General features: G+C 61.5%; 2 protein-coding genes across 7 annotated transcripts; one reads left to right on the forward strand and one right to left on the reverse strand.

Annotated features, from left to right (window-relative positions):
* Positions 1-1,789: 1,789 nt before the first annotated feature.
* On the forward strand, positions 1,790-6,471 carry PLSCR3 (phospholipid scramblase 3). 3 transcript variants are annotated; one of them, XM_039231569.1, is made up of 8 exons: positions 1,790-2,155; positions 2,365-2,546; positions 2,795-3,048; positions 3,149-3,191; positions 3,306-3,526; positions 3,759-3,920; positions 5,478-5,639; positions 5,822-6,471. In XM_039231569.1, the coding sequence occupies exons 2-8, from the start codon at positions 2,540-2,542 to the stop codon at positions 5,876-5,878; spliced, it is 906 nt and encodes a 301-aa protein (XP_039087500.1). In that variant the 5' UTR covers positions 1,790-2,155; positions 2,365-2,539; the 3' UTR covers positions 5,879-6,471. The 3 variants fall into 3 exon arrangements, with proteins under 3 accessions (XP_039087500.1, XP_039087498.1, XP_039087501.1); XM_039231567.1 differs by having other exon boundaries at positions 2,369-2,546; XM_039231570.1 differs by lacking the exons at positions 1,790-2,155; positions 2,365-2,546 and having other exon boundaries at positions 3,001-3,048; positions 3,734-3,920.
* A 61-nt stretch (positions 6,472-6,532) lies between these two features.
* Positions 6,533-12,871, reverse strand: TNK1 (tyrosine kinase non receptor 1). 4 transcript variants are annotated; one of them, XR_005528317.1, is made up of 14 exons: positions 12,788-12,871; positions 11,773-11,999; positions 11,498-11,568; positions 11,200-11,394; positions 10,911-11,066; positions 10,526-10,809; positions 10,041-10,314; positions 8,849-8,943; positions 8,373-8,537; positions 8,094-8,173; positions 7,471-7,769; positions 7,293-7,388; positions 6,968-7,205; positions 6,533-6,752 (listed from the first exon to the last, which is right to left on the reverse strand). XR_005528317.1 is itself a non-coding variant. In XM_039231564.1 (13 exons), exons 2-13 carry the CDS (start codon positions 11,933-11,935, stop codon positions 7,092-7,094), a joined length of 1,992 nt encoding a protein of 663 aa, XP_039087495.1. In that variant the 5' UTR covers positions 11,936-11,999; positions 12,788-12,871; the 3' UTR covers positions 6,533-7,091. The 4 variants fall into 4 exon arrangements, 3 of the variants coding, with proteins under 3 accessions (XP_039087495.1, XP_039087496.1, XP_039087497.1); XM_039231564.1 differs by having other exon boundaries at positions 6,533-7,205; XM_039231565.1 differs by lacking the exon at positions 8,373-8,537 and having other exon boundaries at positions 6,533-7,205.
* Between the last annotated feature and the right edge of the window lie 5,724 nt (positions 12,872-18,595).

Genomic DNA, 18,595 nt, shown 5'->3' on the forward strand with positions numbered 1-18,595 from the left:
CACAGTGGTCTTCAGCTTTACCTGCACATTAAAGTCTTCAGGGGAATTCTCAGAAAGTTCTAATATCTGCACCTTACCGCAGATATTCTAATTAAATTATTGATACAACATAGGGCCCACGTAGTGGTATTTTGTAAAGCACCCAGATGATTCGATCGTGTGGCCCGAGCTGAGGAGCAGTAGTCTAACGTCTCTGCCCAATGCTGACACACTTCCTGTCCCAGAGTACAATCCGATGGCCTGCAAGGCTGTATGTGATCTGGGCTCCTGGGACCTCTATTCCTTCTCCCTGGTTCATTCCATTCCAGCCACACCAGAAAGGCGGGCCTTTGACTTTCTTGTTCCCTCTGCCTGAAACATTCTCCACCAGAAGTCGGCCTGGTTCCGTCCTTGACCGCCTTCATTCAGGTCTTGGTTCAACTACCACCTTCTTGGTGGTACCTTTCAAGTTCACATTCTTCAAAATTGCAACCCTTGCCCACTGCTCTCCAGCCTCCTCCTCTTGCTCAGTTTTTCTCCATAGCATGTGTTACCATCTGACCTCTAGAATATTTTACACGATCTGTCTCTCCTCTACTAGAAAGTAAGCCCCAGGAAGTCAGCAATTTTTGTTAATTTTTTAAAAACTGCTATCTATTCCTATCAAAAGCTGCCTGACATATAGCAGGTGCTTGCTAAATGCTTGCCGAGTAACTGAGTTTCTGTATGTTGGTGTTCTGGTGGACGCTGGTCCATGGTTTGGGCCATGCAGAACCTGATTTACATAAGTACAAGGGAGGGGGGGGAGGTCAGACACTTGGGTCCGCAGCAGATGATGGCTGAGGCTGTGGGAGCAGCTGATCAGCCCACAAGAACATGCACCCATCTCTGAAAACCTGCTTCTATGTTCATCTTTTTTTTTTTTAATGTTTGTTTATTTTTGAGAGAGAGCAAGCGAGCGCACACACCGGACCAGGGGAGGGGTGTGCGGGGGGGGCCTGAGGATCAAAAGTGGACTCTGCGCTGACAGCAGACACCCCAATTCGGGGCTCGAACTCACAAACCGGGAGATCGTGACCTGAGTCAAAGACGCGCAACCGACTGAGCCACCCAGGTGCCCCTATGTTCATCTTGATGGCTGTCACCTCCACCTGTGTGTGGTCACCAGACAGCACCTGGGGTCACCCCTCAAACAAGCTCTGTAGTTACTGGGTCAGCACCTCCCCAGCCGCCACCAACAACACAGCCTAGGGGCCTTCATCGTTCTCCACCTTGTGATTTAGGTGTGTTTTTCTCAGACACAAATTTGACCTTCTCTTCGGGTCTTAACATCTTTCGGGGGGCTCCCTGCTGCCACCAGGCCTTCCGTGCACGCGGGCTGGCCTTCCTCTCTAACTCATGTCTTGCCGCTCCGCCTATAGGGCCCCGGGCTCAGCACCTCCTTGCACCTGCGGGCCTTTCGGCTCAGGACCCACAAGGAGCGACTCCGGGGGCGGGGGAGGGGAGACTTGCCTGCTAACCGCGCCGGGTCCTCTGGCCACCCCCGGACCTCACTTTGCGCACACTCAGTGTCGCCACCGTTTGGCTGCCTGTCACCCACGTGGCCAGAGGCTCCTGAAAGACGTACTGTAGTAGCGAGGTGTCTGTGTGGGTGACTGCGGCGTCACGGACGAGCAGCCGCGGAGGCGCCCCCTCCCCCCCACTCCCCGGGAGATAGAAAGGGAGCCGGGGGCCAGTCCTAGAAGCCAAGGAAGGAGTGTGAAGTGTTCCGCTGCGTCAGCGAGCCCCGAACCGCCCTCGGGAGGAGGAGCCTGGGGTCCAGCGCCGCGCCAGCTGCCCTCGCTTCCCACCCCGGGACACCGAGCGCTCCGCACCCGCAGACCTGGCGGGGGTCGCCGGGCTAAGTCTCGGCCGGCGGCCCTCCCCAGGCGGGTCACCTCTGGTCTCGAGCGGCGGGCGGGGCGGGCGGGGACGCCGACCCCGCCAGCGAGCTCCGCAGCTGTCCGGTCCGCGGCGCCGCCGGAGAGCCGGCTTCCTTTGTGCGCACGCGCGCCGCCCGGGCCGGGAGGGGCGGGGCCTGGACGGGTCGAGGGGCGGGGTCGGCGCCCGGGCCCGCCTCCACGAGCTCCTCAGAGCCGCCGAGCGCTGGGCACGCCAGCTCTTCTAGGGGCTTCAGGTGAGCTGGGGGGCCACAGAGGGTCAGGAGACCTCCCTCGGGGCCGGGCCGTCGCTCGGACCGCGGGTCCAAGCGTCCCGCCGTCTGCCAGCAGCCACCTCCCCGGAGAATGGGAGAACAAAGGGAGGGGGCGGTTCTGGGGCCCCCGAGGGAATCCAGGGTCCCAGGTACCCCGCCCTGCCCGCTGACACTTTCGGTTTCTCCCTGAGTCAGAGGCGCCGCCCTGGAGACCCTGGGCCCGCGCCGCGCGCAGCCGCCTCTCCGCCTTTGCCTGTCCGTCTTTGTGTCTGTCTCTGTGTCTGTCTGGCTGTGTCCGAACTTGCCTCCACCTCCAAAACTAAGCCTCCCGGACACCGACACCCCGCGAACTCTCGCTCCTTTCCCATGGCAGGTAAGTGGGCGCGAGGCCGGGGGGTCTCCGTTATCCCCCCACGGACTCGGGAGCTGGGCGTCGAACACATCCTCCGGGAATGTGCTCCGACTGGCCGTGTGGGGCCCCTCCCTTCCTCCCCGGGAGCCGCCGCCCTGCTCCCCCTCCCTGCCGTCCTGTCTCTTCTCATCACATCACCCCGCAGCCTCGCGGCCCAAGGGATGTGGCCGCGGGTCCCTGTCTGATGTACCCCTGTCCCCCCCCAACAGGTTACTTGCCCCCCAAAGGCCATGCCCCTTCACCCCCACCTCCTTACCCTGTGACGGCTGGGTACCCGGAGCCGGCGCTGCACCCCGGGCCGGCGCTGCACCCCGGGCCGGCTCAGGCGCCAGTGCCCCCCCACATACCTGCCCCTGCGCCCGGCTTCTCTCTCTTCCCTTCGCCCGGCCCCGGGGCCCCAGGGCCTGCTGCCCCGTTCTTGCCACTGCCGGGCGTGCCTTCCGGCCTCGAATTCCTGGTGCAGGTGAGTGGGAGGGTGCGGAGTGGAGGGAGAGTGACGAGGAGGGGACCCTGGCGTCCAGCCCAGCCGGCTGACATGGGCGCGGACCCTCCTGTCTTTCCAGATCGATCAGATCTTGATTCACCAGAAGGCCGAGCGAGTGGAAAGTGAGTGGAAGGAGTAGGTCGGGCCTCGTGACGGGGCGGGGGGTGCGGGGGCCGCGACAGTGGGCTCTTTGGGCAGGTGGCGGGGCCTGAGCCTCCGCGTGTCCCCCTTGGCAGCGCTCCTCGGCTGGGAGACATGCAACCTGTATGAACTGCGCTCGGGGGCTGGACAGCCTCTGGGGCAGGCGGCCGAGGAGAGCCACTGCTGCGCGCGTCTGTGCTGTGGCGCCCGCCGGCCCCTGCGTGTGCGCGTGGTGGACCCCGGGGATCGAGAGGTGCTGCGCCTGCTCCGCCCCCTGCACTGTGGCTGCAGCTGCTGCCCGTGTGGCCTCCAGGAGGTGGGCGGGGAGGACTGGCACCAGGAATGGGGGGGTGCAGGCCATGTTGGGGAGGGCCAAGGATGGGACCTGGGCGCTGGGAATGAGGTGTGGGATGAAGCTTAGCTCGGGTGGGGGTGGGCAGGTGGGATGGGAGATCTAATCGGGGGCGGGGCAGGTGATAGACCCGGAAACTGAGAGCTTGGGCCGGGGTGCCCTGGGTTGCAGTGACCCTGCCTGCCCTTCACTCCAGATGGAAGTACAGGCCCCTCCCGGCACTACCATTGGCCACGTGCTACAGACCTGGCATCCCTTCGTCCCCAAGTTGTCCATCCAGGACGCCGATCGCCGGACGCTCCTGCGTGTGGTGGGGCCCTGCTCGACCTGTGGCTGTGGTACAGACACCAACTTCGAGGTATCAGGAGGAAGGGGAGGTTCCTGGGACCTTCATAAACCAAGATGGCAGCTTCTATGCTGCAGGATGGCCAGCCCTGGGGTCAAGACCCTGAGCTCCCCCTAAATCCACTGAGGCTCCTAGCACATTTCTGGGGTTCTCCATTTAGGGGGTGACCCAGGGGGCTTCTGAAAGCTTGGCAAGGAGGCTTTTGTCTGAAGGACCGATGCCGATTGTTACCTGCAGCCCTGTGTGTGTGTGTTGGGTGCGGGGCGGGGGGGGGGGCGATCTAAGGCCAGGCTTGGTTTAGGGCAGAGGACGATTGCTGGGCCTGCTGTGGGCTAGCTGCCGTGCACGAGTGTGCGAGCCCAGGCCCCGGAGCAACCGCCAAGGTAACTGGCTCCACCACGGGTGACTTAGGTCCTTGTCACCATGCATCTCTAGGACCAGCCCGGAGCCTTGAGAACCCGAGTGGTGACAGTGTCAGGGTGAGGCCTGGGAAGCACTTTCGTTTCTAGGAGACAGAGGCACCTCCCCGACGCTGCCGCTCTGTAAGGGATCATCACCGGCGCAGATAAGAGAGAAATAATGGAGAATCCCGTAGACTTTCCGAGGGTTCTGATGAGGTGTCCTCCCTAAGCCTACTTTTAAAACTCGAGTCACTTTGGTAGCTGGGTGGAGACTCTGTGATGGGGAGATGCCTGGGTGACCTCTGCTTGGGGACGTGGACACTGTGGGGCCCTCGGAGACTCAGGCTCCCTTTTACATAATTATGAGCCGTCCCTCTTTGGGGCCGCGCTGGGGATAGCAGGGCTGGCTGGGAGAGGCCCTGCCCGGCTGGAGACTGGAGATGGGGCTGCAGGAAGTGGCCCACAGCTGTAGGGGACAGGGAGGGCACAGAAGGAAGTCACTTCTGTTCCAGCCGCTCAAGAGTAAGCATGGGAAAGGCTCAGGGAATCATTGTGAATTACGTCCTCCGTCAACAGGGCCCATTGCTCCTGGGCCCAGAGAGGCCCGTGGGAATCATGGTCCTTAGAAGCCATTTACTGCTGCCCCCTCCCCCACTACGTGGGCTTGGATCCCCCCTGGACGAAGCTTGGACACAGCCCTTCCTACTCTGCAGAGGAAAGGCACCTCTCTGGGCAGGCACAGCCGTCTAGGCGCCTGGCCCACTGGTGGAGCGCAGCATCCGAGCCCTCTTGGCCGGGCTACTTTGTTCAGGGCCCTGACTGCACCGGCTATGGGTGGCAGGTGCTTTGGGGACCAAAACACCTGGGAAGCAGCCACACACGGAGAGGAGGACTCGCTGCTTCCTCTCCTCCGGCTGCTTCCGTTCGGTTTTCACGTACGGCCTCTCGGGAGCAACAGATGTGAGTCTGGACTCGGATTTGTGCTGTACACACGCGGGGTGACCTAGCGTGACTCTGTTTCCCCAGATGTCACGGGGAAGCCCACGGGAAGGATTCACTGAGGACAGGGCCCGCACCGTTCACACGCGGCAATGGCGGGAGGGTGCCTGGCGGCAGGGAGGTCGGCCGCATCCTCCCCCTCCCCCGCTGGCTTCTGCCCTCCTGACAGGTGAAGACCCCGGATGAATCCCGCAGTGTGGGCCGGATCAGCAAGCAGTGGGGGGGGCTGCTCCAGGAAGCCCTCACGGACGCAGACGACTTCGGCCTGCAGTTCCCACTGGACTTGGACGTGAAGGTGAAGGCCGTGCTGCTGGGAGCCACGTTCCTCATTGTGAGTTGGCGGCCGAGCCTCCCCTCCCGCCACCCTGCTCGAGCTCAAGGCTCTGGGCACGTCCCGCTGGACTAGGGACAGGCCTTCCGGGGGGGCGGGGGCGGTTGCGGTGCCCGGCCTGGGTTGTGAGAGCTGAGCAAGGCCAGCCCCGCCCCATCCGATGACCGTGCCCCTCCCCTCAGGACTACATGTTCTTCGAGAAGCGAGGAGGTGCTGGGCCCGCTGCCGTCACCAGTTAGAGGCCACCTCAGGGTGAGGAGAGCATCAGTCACCTCAACCAGAATCCAGGACGGCTGCCTGTCCGCGGCGGCCCCTTTCGGCGACCTATGCCGCAAGGGACAGACAGGGCTGCACGAGAGTCTAGGGGCCACGTGCCCTCCCCCTTCCCGATCCCCTGGCCTCCTGCGCCTTGGCCCCCGGGGAAGGGTATGTATGAGGACCCTTCGCCCTGCTGCCTCGCACCGCTGTCTCGCTTGGCACACAGGCATAGCAGCTCTCAAACTCTGCCCGGCCCCCTTCCCCGGGCCCCAGACCCGGCCTTGGGAACCCAGGGCCCTCGGGCTTTAGCACAGGAGCCCGGGGCGGGCAAGGGTCAGCAGCACCAAAGATGGCATTGGCTTGCCACCAGTTCAGCCTCAGATTGCTGCCCCCTGAGGGGACCCCCCCCCCCCGAACAGCTATAGGACCTACGCCCCAGTGCCGGCTTCCTCCCCCGCCCCCCAGGCCCTGCCCACAGCTTCCTGTGCCTTAAACAACCCATCCTTCCCTTTGCCTTAGGAAGGAGGCTGTATCTTTGTATGCCATATTCATATAAACTTTGTAACTTTTTGGACATGGGAAGCTGTATGTATGGGGAGAAAGGAAGGGACGTAGAACAGCTGGGCCGGCCGGGCGGGGTTTGGCCCGCGTTTCGTAATCCATGCGGCCAAGATGCAGCATCTTTGAACTCAAGAGGGCAGCTTCATCGTCCATCACGGCCCTGGACAGTCTGGGCCACGTAGCCCGAGTCCGTGTCTGTCATCCGAGATGACTGCTCCCCAGAGACTGGTCTGGGCGCTGACGGCGGTTCGGGACGGCTGTTCCCGAGGTCCATGGTGGCCGTCGGATCGTTCTCTGTAGCAAGCGGAAGCTTCCTGTGGGTGTGACGTGTGGCGGCTCCGTCCTTCCGAGCTCTCCTCGTGGTTGCCAATATGGGAGGCAGAGCGGACGAGAGCCTTCTACGAACCCGCGAACCAGCCGAGGGAGCGTGCGCCCTCAGAGGCCCCGGGACAGGGCGGGAGGAGACCTTCATCAGTGCCCAGACCCTGGGCTCCGCCCCTAGCCCCTACCTGCTGATGATCTCCCCGGGTGGGGACTTCTGCCCTGACGGAACCTGTCCGGGTTCTGCCTGGTCCCGCACCGCGCAGCCAGGCCCTTGATCCAGGCTAGTGTCCACACCCAAGGGAGCAGAGCTCAGGGCCGGGCCAGGACGTAGCGGCTGGCGGCCGAGAGATCCCACCGGTAGTGTTCCAGGATGCGTCGACAGTCGGCTCTGGACCGACTACTGAGATGGAAGAGTTGGTCTACCTGCAGGGGCGGGCGGGAGGGCGCTGGCTGCGGCGGGGCGGGGGCAGGGGCGGCGGGGGGGAACCCCAGAGAAGGGTCTGGCTTTACCTTGAGGTTCCGGATGGCGGAAACCACGTCTCCCCCCGTGGCCCTTAGCGCCGCCTGGCACTCCTGGTGGGTGACCCCGTGCACGCTCAGCCCCACCTACAGGGCACGAAGTCGGGCTCAGGCCCCTGCCCTGGCCTGGAGCCCCCCGGGAAGCCAGGCCCCTTCTGGGAGATCTCACCTCCATAATCCTCCTCTGCAGCTCAGAGTCGGGCGAGAGGCCTCCAGAGGGGACGGTGGCTTTGCTGGGTCCAGGTGTCCCCGGGGGGTGGCTGGCGGGGGGCTCTCTTCTGGGCCACGGAGGTCGCTCCCTGGGGGGCTGGCTGGGCTGGGAAGGATTGGAGGCAAGGGGAGGGCGAGATGGCAGGCCTGGGGGTCCCCGGGTCACGGCTCTGGCATGGCGAAGTTCGGGGGGGCTGGAGCCGCCCCCCGTGGGGCGGGGGCCCAGGGACAGAACGGACTCGAGACTCTTGGAAACGACTGCACAGTTGAGAGAGAAGCAATCTGAGAGGCAGCCCAGAGGCGGTGTCCTGCCTTCTTCCCATTCCGTCTGTGCTGAGCTCGCGGGGGGCCCTTGCTTAGGGGGACAGGAAGACGGGTGTGCAGAACCCACACCCCAGCCCAGGCAGCTGAGGCCCCAGAGAGCGCTGCAGGGGGAGATGCGTGGCAGGGGGAGAGGGGGCAGATCGGAGGCCGCCACGTCACGGACACCAAGGTCAGGACTCAGAGCGGGGGACAGAATTGCGAGGCTGTTTTCGATCCCCTCAGAACCCCGGGAAACCGGGTCCCCGCCACCACACCCACCTTTCGCCCTCTGCAGGGGCGCATTCCTCCTGGGGGCACGTGCCGGGGGTACATCCCGGAGCTTCGCCTTCCCCCGGTCCCTGTTGGACAGTGAGCACGCCGCCCGTCAGCATGCCCTCCCCAGGAAGCTCTGGGGGCTCCCAGGCAGGCCGAGCCCCAGAGTGGAAGCCCCCCCACTGGGAGGCAAGGCCAGCCTTCCCTCTAGCTCCCCCCGCCCGCGGGGCCCCCTCCCCGAGCTCCCCTTCCAGAGATGTCGCTGGGCTCGCGTCCCCCACGCACCCATCCGTGCTGCCCTGGTGCTGCTCGCCCCGGGCAGGGGACGCTCTGTGGACCGGACGGGGGGCTGGCGGGCCCCCCGAGTCTGCCAGCGTCACTGCCGAGGCTGGGAAGCTGCCCACTTTGAACGTGCGGCCATTCTGGCCCCACCAGGTTGTGGAGTCGGGGCTGTGGGAAGAGGCCTGGTAAGGGGGGGGCTCCAGCCCACGCTCCGCTCGCAAGCTGTGCGCCGTGCAGCTGCCTGGAGGGAGGGAGGCGCTCTTCTCCCCAACACAAAAGGGCTCTATGGGCTTGGTGGCTCCAGCGGGAGCCGGCACTGTGGTGCAGCTCCCGGGGCCCAGTGGGGAGGAGAGGAGGCAGAGGATCAGGGTTCGGGGAGCTGGGGGTGGGGGTGTCAGCTGACTGGGACCAGGGTCAGGAAGGTTGGGCGGGAGTCCCCCTCTTTCAGGATGCGTGGGGGGGGGGCACGAGGCGGTCACCTGCCCTCGATGACGGTGATGGGGTCACCAGTCTCCATCCGTAGGGCACCTGGCTCTGTGACGTCCCTCACACAATGTGCCTCAGGAGGCCACGCCTGCAGAGAGAGGAGGAAGGGGTGGCGGGGAGTGTGGCCGGAGCCAGAAGAGCAATATCACGTAGGCAGGAAAGGAAGGAGCCTCCTCTCTGTGTCTACACCCGCCGATCAAACCCGCACCAGGTACATCCTCTGTCCAGGCCCAGGGAGGACTGTTCCTATTCCCCAGCCGGGGAGGCAGACCCGAGTCCCATCCCAAGCGGGATACGCCCCGGGGGTCAGGAAGCAACGAAAGGGGGGGGCTGTCTCTGCTCAGAGACCTACGGGAGCGCCTTCCCACCGCTTTTACTCCACGCACGGCTCTGCCTCCCGGTGCCTCTGGAAATTTCCCGTTTCTTCCCAGCCCCGCTGCCTTGACCCTGGCCCCAGACATCCTTCCATTTCTGCGTCATCACCACTGTCAGCCGCCTGCCCTCCCCTGCTCGGGATCCCCCGTCTCATCCCTCCTTGCTCCAAGCTGTGAAGTCGGCTGGGAACTCCCCTGCTCAAAATCCTTCTGTGGCTCCCAGGTGCCGTCAGGGTAAAGACAGAGTCTTCAACAACGCAGTTGACCCATTTAGGGGACAGCGCTCTTGGGTCAACTGACCGCTTCAAATCCCAACCCCCCCACTTACGAGTGTGAATTTACCCAGGCCACTTAAACTGTCAGGGCCTTAACTGCCCCTCCTGTAAAATCAGGACAGTAATGGCCTTGAGGGCTTGTTGTGAGGATGAAGCGGCCGCCGTGCAATGAGGACACATGGGAAGCACTTAGCAGTGTCTTCCGGGAGCAGGTGCCCTGGGTTGGCTCCCGTACCCTCCGCGGTGCCCCCCCTAAGATGCTGGTGCTGCCCTCGCTGCGTTTCCCAGTTGCGTGCTGACCTTGCCGCCTACCAAGCCTACTGCTCTCGGCTCCGTCCCCCAGCCCTTCGGCCTCTGCGTGCCCCAGGCTGTCTCCCCAGGGCTCTGAGCCCTGCTGCAGGCAGACACTGAATCTGTGTTATCAGAGCTGGTCCCTAACGCTGGGGCAGGAGGATCTGTTAGTCCCACGCATGGAACTCTGGGAGAGAACGGAGGGAAGCGAGACTGGGTGTATCTGGGGAGGTGGGGGCTCCCACCTCTTGGAGCAGCCCCTCCAGGTGGGAAAAGCTCGGCCGGTCAGCAGGGTGGGGGGCCCAGCAGCGCAAGGCAACGGCGTAGAGAGCCCTGGGGCAGAGGGGAGGCCGAGGCAGCCGGGCTCGGTCCTTCTCCAGCCGCTGCAGGATGAGGTACGGCGGGACCCCGGCCCAGGGCTCCTCACCCCCCGAGAACATCTCCCACAGCGTCACCCCAAACATCCACACGTCAGACGCAGAAGAGAAGGCCCCCTGGCGCAGGCTCTCTGGGGCGCACCTGCGGAAATGGGGGCTGAACGCGGCGGCACGGGGCCCTCCCCAAGGAGCTCCCGACTTCCTGGGGGTCGTCCTTTCCGAGGACTTCCCCAGCCCTTCCAGAATCCTCTTCCCAGCCTCCCCCGGAGGGAGCCATCCACACCGTCCACACCGCCCCGAGCCCTCTAGTGCCCCGGGGTCGCCGCTAGGGGTCGCCGCTCTCGCGCCCTCACCAGGCATAGGGGATGGGGCGGGGTCCGCCCATGACGTAGCGGCCGCGGGTGCCGCGCAGCGGCCGCACCAGCCCGAAGTCGGCCACCTTGATGGTGCGCGGGGAGGCCAGCAGCAGGTTGCGCGTGGCGAGGTCTCGGTGCACCAGCCCACGGGCCCCCAGGTACCCCATGGCCCCCGCCAGCTGCCGCAGGAAGAGGCAGAGCAGGGCCGCGGGCAGCGGGGGCGTGGGCGCCGGGGCGGTCAGGCGCGCGTGCAGGGAGCCCAGGGGCGCCAGCTCCATCACCTGCGGGAGCGCGGCGCCGCGTGAGCAGAGGTCTGGCCCCAGGGGACTCTGGCCAGGCGCCCACCTGCGCGCACCTGCCCTGGGGGCCGCTGTCTGCTCACCATCTGCAGAGGCTGGCCCAGCACCAGGCCGTGCAGCCGCAGCACGTGTGGGTGCTCCAAGTTCATCATGATGGACACCTCTCGCAGGAAGTCCCCCAGCTCGGTGCCCACGGGGCCTTCAGGACCCACACGGAGGGACTTGACAGCTACTGGCATCTGGGGGGGAGGGGCGGGAAGGACACTCTCAGGCATCCTAGGGAGCAGCTACGTGCGCCAGAGCACAGAGGGCTGCAGAACCGAGGGGCGGCTGGCCCCACACCCAGCAGGCAGTGGGCACCCGGGTACTCACACTCTGGCCGCTGGGCAGTGTCCAGAGCCCGCGGTGCACCACTCCAAAGCACCCGGAGCCCAGCAGCTCCCCTCTGCACACAGCCCCGTCCGGGATCAGACACTTGAGTCCCCCCTCCGGCTCAGGGAGGGACAACCGGGGGCTGTCTGAAGGTGAGGTGGTCTCCTTCTGCTCAGGTGCAAAGCCTCCAAGGATCTGGAGCAGAGGCGGGCAATCAGGTCGGCACACTCCTCCCTGGCACTCAACCCGCCCCATTCCGGGGCCTAAGCCGGCCCTTGAAGTCCTGGGAAATGCACACCTTGTAGACCCAGTTCTTAGACTTGAGCCCGGAACGGTGTCTCTTCAGCGCTTCGGCCAGTCTGCGCTGGGCTGGGGAGGGTCAGAATCAGAGGACTGGGGTGGTACATGGGGGGGGGGGGCAGGGGGGGGGTGCAGAAGGGTTTACAGGCAAAGAAGATGGCTAGTGGGGGGGGAGGGGGTCTGAAACCACCAGGCCGGGGAACAAGAGAGCAGGACCTCTGTGCGGGACCGGGGGGGTGGGGGGGGCGGGAGGGGCGGTCAGGGGAGCCTTACCAGGCCGGCCCATGCCGATGCCGTCCAGGTCCTCGGGCTTCACAAAGTCGAAATGCTCGGGCCGAGTGACATTGAGTTCCTCGAGAATCGGTCGATAGAACTGGGCCAGCTGGACGTCCCGGAGCAGACGCAGCAGCCACAGCGAGCTGACCTCAGGGAGCATGTCTGGGGCGGGAATCCCTCAGGACGTCGCGCTCACCTCCAGACACATAGCCTACGGTGGGCACCTGAGACCGAGGCCCCAGGAACGGGCTTGCAAATCTGGGACATCCTGGGACGCTTCCCTGAAGGACAGCCTGCACTGCCACGTCCCCTGCATCCTGTGCCTGCTTGTGACCCGGCAGTTCGCCACCAGGGGGGCCACGGCTCTCCACGTGTCCGAGACGTGAAGGTCCACGTCAGGCCACACGCACGGACGTCAAGGCACGTCGGGTGCACAAACCTGACTTACGCAGGCATATACTGCCCCTCGGCCCACATATGCCCTGGGTGGTCGCCTTCCCCACGCGGGAGGCGGCGACGCTTGACGCCGCGCTGGGCACGAGTGATTGGTGGTTACGTGCAGGCCAGCGGAGCCGGGCGCTGCCTACGAGGCAGGTGTTCCCAGGTGCACAGTCCCTTCCACACCCACCTGAGCTCTGCTGCAGCCAGGGCCCTGCCCGCACCCCTGAGTCACTCAATCCACCCTGGCCTCGCCAATCCGACTCCTCCAATCTTTGCTCACAAGGCCGCGGTGCTCCGCGCGCCGGCTGCCTGCACGGCACCTCCCTTACACGCGCCGGGACTTCTCCGCCCCCCACCCCGCACCCCACTCCAGTGAAGCCTGGAGGAAGGGCTGAACTGGGCGCGAGGAGGGGCGGCGGAGGGAAAGGCCAGGACACCGCGACGCCCGGGAGCACCTGCGAGGTGAGAGGGGGAAGGCACGAGAAGGGGACTGGAGGAAGCGCGGCCGCAGAGGGGAAGGCGACGGGGAGGGGGCAAGGAGGGGAGGCGAACAGGGGGCCCGAGGACGCACCCCAAGCGACGGCTGCTCCGGCTGCTCCGCCAGCCCCAGCCCGGGGCGTCCCGGCTCCTCCGGACCCGTACCTGGAGAAAGCGGAAACGACGGCTGCGGAGCCGCCCAGGCCGCCAGCTCTAAATCCTGGGGAGGGCGGGGCCGCGGGGCGGGGCCTCGGGCCGCGGGGCGGGGCCTGGCGCGGGTCCCCGGGGCCCGACTCGCGGAGCCCCGCAATCGCGGCTGGCGGCCCCTCCTCCGCCAGGCCAGGCCCAAGAAACCCTTCTCCCCTCCTTTCCCTCTCCCTTCACAACACTCTTTCCAACCTCTTTCAAAGAACCTCTCACCCCTCCCAGACTTCCTCCCCGGTGTCCCCTCGCCCGCGCCCCCTCTCGCCAGGTCACCCCTCTCAGCCAGAGCCCCACCCCTCAAAGGAATCAGCCTCAGATGGAAATACCCTGCCCTGGTGCTGGGAATCCAAGGCTAAACGGGACAAAGTCCCCGTGTCCTAGCAAGGGAGAGAGCTCCCTAGCCCCCACAGGGAGAAAGGCAAGGTGGCACAGAAGCTTTGAAACGGAGCCAGGGCAGGGGCGCCTGGGGGGCCCAGTCCGTTAAGCGTCCGACTTCAGCTCAGGGCATGATCTCACAGTTCGTGGGTTCGAGCCCCACGTCGGGCTCTGTGCTGACAGCTCAGAGCCTGGGGCCTGCTTCACACTCTGTCTCTGTCTCTCTCTCTCTCTCAAAAATAAATAAACATTTTAAACATTGTAAAAACAAATGGAGCCAGGGCAGAGAGATGTTCATGGTGCAGGAAGTCAACCCCCAGCCTAGACAGAGTCTAAAATGGCGGGGGTGGGGATTGGTGGTTGCCCAGCTCTGAACTTGGCTCCAGCGTGCTGCCCCTGAGAGGGACCTTTTGGGGAGCCTGTGGGAGATCTTGTGTGTGGGTGCAGAGCAGGAAGACAGAACTTGGGAGGCTCCTAAGCCCCATCCCATGGGACACCCCTCCCCATCACTGGCATTTAAGTGGCCTCCTTCTGGCATAAGCCTCCTTTCCCCCGCGCTGCCTCTGTACACCACCACCTGGACTGTGACCACAGAAGAAAGTCCAGGACTTTGCAGAAGGCTCTGAGGAGGGCAGTCCCTTTCCCTTTCCTTCAGGGGTCCCAGGGAGGAAGTCCCCAATCTCAGGAAGGGCGTGTGAGCTGCCCCGAGTCCCTCGGAGGGAAGAGCCTACCCCATCCTGGTAAACACACAGGGCATCCCAGCACTGATGGTAAATTTTTCCTGGTTCACAAATCTACCTGTCTGATGTTCTTGCCAATTCCCTTGCCCTCCAGCCAGGCCCACTCATCACACCATAATTGCTGCCTCCACATCTGTGGTTCTTGAGACACTGTGGGCTCCATACGGTAGGGGCCGGCTCTGTCTCGTTCAGCCCGGTGTGCCTAGCACTCGGGACAGTGTAGACAGGTAACAGGTGCAGTGAGTATTGTTTGGGAAGACGTCTGCTCAAGTCACACTGTCATCCCTTTGTAGGTGGTCTGCCTTTTTCTCCCTGTTTTTGAGATATCGTTGGGGGAGGCCCTGGGTGTCTCAGTCGGTTAAGCCTCCGACTCTTCGTTTCAGCTCAGGTCATGATCCCACAGTTCGTGAGTTTGAGCCCTGCGTCCATCAGGCTCCACACTGTTCAGAGCCTGCTTGGGAGTCTCTCTCTCTCGCTCTCTCTGCCCCTATCCTGCTTGTGTTCTTACTCTGTCTCAAAATAAATAAACTTTTCTTAAAAGTGTTAAAATTTCTATTAAAAAAAAAAAGCTACTAAAAGCTATTGGGATTGTGTAGTTCTTTACAAAGTACCCAGGAATAGGTTCTTTTGTATTTATTCTCTTAGTACTTTGTATTTCCTATATCTGTGAATTCATATCTTTCATCAGTTTGGGGAAATTCTCAGCTAGTGTCTCCTCAAATGTTATTTTTCCTCCATTCTTTGGTCCTTTGGGGACCATGGTTAGAAGTATGCTAGACCTTGGGGCGCCTGGGTGGCTTAGTCGGTTAAGCGTCCGACTTTCGCTTAGGTCATGATCTCGCGGTTCGTGGGTTCGAGCCCCGCGTCGGGCTCTGTGCTGACTGCCAGCTCAGAGCCTGGAGCCTGTTTCAGAGTCTGTCTCCCTCTCTCTCTGACCCTCCCCTGCTCACGCTGTCTCTCTCTCTCTCTCCTAGAAATAAAAAAAAAAAAAAAAAGAAGTATGCTAGACATTTTGGGGCACCTGGGTGACTCAGTCAGTTAAGAAACCAACTCTCGATTTCAGCTCAGGTCATGATCTCACAGTTGTGAGTTCAAGCCCCATGTCTGGCTCCGTGCTGACAGCGTGGAGTCTGCTTGGGATTCTCTCTCTCCCTCTCCGCCCCTCCCCCGCTCATTCCCTCTCTCTCTCTCTCTCTCTCTCTCTCTCTCAAAATAAATAAACTTTAAAAAAAAGAAGCAGCATGCTAGACCTTTTCAGTCTGTCCTCCATGTCATTCTGCCTCTCTTCTGTATCTTTCAATCTTTGTATCACTGTGATGCCATCCAGGTAATCTCCTTAGGCCTGTCTTCCAGCTCACTCATTTTCTCATTGCTTACATCTGAGGTGCTGTTTAATCCAGACACTGAAGGTTTTTTGTCATTGTTACATTCATATGAACATTACTATATTTTGTATGCTGACAGTACTTTATTGAGGTATAACTTACATTCTGTAACATGCCCAGATTTAATGGTGTGGCTCAATGCATGTCAGCCAGTATACGTAAAGACTCAGAACATTTCAACGATCCTAGAAGCTTGCCTCGTGCCCTTTTTCGGTCAATTCCACTTTCCAGAGATGACTGCTCTTCTGATTTCTAAAACGCAAAGATCACTGTCACTTGCTCCCAACCTTGTTATCAGTGGAGTCACACACTGTTTATATTTGCATTTGGCTTCTTCAACTCAATGCATTTTTTTTTAATTTTTTTTTTAATGTTTTTATTTATTTCTAGGAGAGAGAGAGAGACAGCGTGAGCAGGGGAGGGACAGAGAGAGAGGGAGTCACAGACTGAAACAGGCTCCAGGCTCTGAGCTGGCAATCAGCACAGAGCCCGACGCGGGGCTCGAACCCACGAACCGCGAGATCATGACCCAAGCGAAAGTCGGACGCTTAACCGACTAAGCCACCCAGGCGCCCCAAACTCAACGCATTTTTGAGATGCGTCTCGATGTTGCCCACGTTCTTGGAGGGAAACACATGTCTCCGTGAGCTTCTTCGAGGAAGAACATGTAACACCTGATTTTTTCTCTGAATGTCGAGGGTCTTCCCAGATCTGGGTGCACTGTAGGGGTCCCCTGGGACTTGAACATGTGAGAGAAGAGCACTGGGGATATGTGAAGGCAGATGCAGCCAGACAGGTCGGTGGAAGCCGAGCCAGGTGTCGATTGATCCTTCAGCAAGCTTTCACTGTGCCAGGTTTTGGGGACCCCAGTAAACAAGCAGACATGCTCCTTGCCCTGGTTGGATTTGTTCCACAGCGCCTTGGAGAACATGGTCAGCAGCTTGGGCCTTGCCTGGGGGCTCTGATGACCACCGAAAGGTTTGAACAGAGGAGTGACAGAACCAGCCTGTCGCAGTAAGAGGCTGGGGAAAGGTGAGGGAGAAGGAGCAGGGACTTCAGGGAAGAGATTCTTTCCACTGGTTCCAGAGACAGAGGCTGGCCTTACGTAGGGCTTGGTGATGGGATGGAGAGGAGGTGAAGATAGGGGGCATTATTGACTGGGCTCCGGGCCCAGCTCCTCTGCTCCAGCGGGAAACCAGACACAGAGGCTCACCCCACCTCTGTCTTTAGCTCGGACAAATCCCAAGGAATTAGAGAGGCCTCTTTATTCCTCACCTCCTCCCTATTCATCTCTTGCTTTTGGGGTTAAGCTTCTCTCATCCCTACCTGTGTGGGAAAGCACTGCCTGAAGACCCTCAGGGGCACCCCTTCTAAGCCAAGATGGGGCTCCCTGCTCAGTTGTAAACGTGGAGGCCCAGACCTGGCAGCCCTCCTACTGAGCAACCTCTGCCCTGCCTTGCGGGCTTCGCATCCGAGAAAGATGAGCACATTCACACCCCCGGCCAAGTTCTTCCTCACAAGGCAGGGAGCCAGAAGGGTAAGAGGAGAGGCCCCCTGGTACCCTCCCCATCTACTGCCTTGGGTTTGGGTCGGGGGTAGGGCCCAGCCCTCTGCAGAAAACACTCGTCTCCTTTTGGGAGCCACGCTTGTGCCCCCTTAGCGCCTACTCTCTTGCTCTGATCTCAGGTCACTCTCCCTTTCCATCTTACCTACGCCAACCTCTCAACAAGGGAAAGCACCTCTCTCTCTTCAGAGCCTTTGGGTGGCTCTTCCATCTGCTTGGAAGTCCTCCCACCCCTACCCCAATCTGGCTGAGCGCAGGAAGCCTATCACTCCCTGGTCAGCTCCCTTCCCCGGAACCCCGAGATCCCTGTGCTTTCCCGTCATTGCACTCGTTGCTCTTGTAGAATTTGCCCGTAACGTGTCTCCCTTGCTAGACTCCCAGCCCCGGGTAGAAAAGGACTTTATCCTGCCTGGGTAGTGCTGTGTCCGCTCTTGCCCAGTCCTGTGCCTGGCTCGTGTGATGAGTGCTCAGCAACCTTTGTTGAGCAGGTGGGAGAGACAATGTCATCTAGGTAGGGTGAAGCCAAGGAGACTTTTGATGCCAGGGGCTCCTTTGCTGGTAGTGATGGGGACGGGAGTGCACAGACCCCACTGTCAGCATTTTCTGGTCAGTCCATCCCTGCTTCCTCCCTGGATGGCCCCACAGGGTTGGGTGAATCCCTCCTTCTCCATCACCCCATCTCCAGGTCCCAGCCTTCCCAGTCTGCATTCGCCTCCAACCCACCACCCTGTACGTCTCTGTTGGCTTGCTTTCCAAAGTGGAAGCACTCCTGAATCCACCCGATTCCTTCCGGGCCACAGAGGAGCTGAAGGTCTGTCTTCAAGGTCGTGGTAGCTCAGACCCCACCTTGGGAGCCTGACTGCCTGTGACTCTATCACTCAGCATCCTGTGAATCTGGGCAAGTTACTTCCCATTTCTGGGCCTGTTTCCTCCTCTTGGAGATGCATCTGTTAGCAGTATGTATCTTTGGTGTCGTTGGAGAATGAGCTGTGTCTCCGTGGGTGGTGGTCAATCTGCAAAGTGGCTGCCAATGAATCTCCTTCCCAGCATCAGCACTCTTGTATATGGCTCCCGCCCACAGTGACTAGGGCTCATCTGTGTAATCAGAGCGATGTTGCAGAAAGCATGGTGTGTGACTTCCGAGTGAAGCTCGTACAAGACAGCGAGGATTCTGCCCTGCTCTCTTGGACCCCTCACTCTGCGGGAGCCGAGCCACCAGGTCATGAGGATGCTCCTGTAGTCCTGTGGAGAGGCTCCCCGAGCCAAGGGACCAAGGCCCCTTGCCAACAAGCCAACACCAACCTGCCAGGCATGTGAGTGAGCCGTCTCGAAAGATGAACCTACAGCCCCAGTGAAACCTTAGACTTTCCGTGACCCTGACAGACGTCTTGACAGCGGCACCCTCGCGGGAAACCACGAGCCAGAACCACCCCGTGAAACTGCTCCCGAATTTCTGATCCACAGAAACTATGAGGTGAAGTTTATTGTTTTAGACAATTAGGCTTAGGCATAATTTGTTACACAGCCTTAGCTGACTAACTGGGTCTGACACATCGCGTCTCCATATGTGTTAGTCATCCATACATCGATTTTACAGGTAGGGGGTGCCCGGGTGGCTCAGTCAGTTAAGCGGC

Source organism: Hyaena hyaena, unplaced genomic scaffold, assembly GCF_003009895.1.
Source record: "Hyaena hyaena isolate Hyena2069 unplaced genomic scaffold, ASM300989v1 scaffold_58, whole genome shotgun sequence".
NCBI lineage: Eukaryota > Metazoa > Chordata > Mammalia > Carnivora > Hyaenidae > Hyaena > Hyaena hyaena.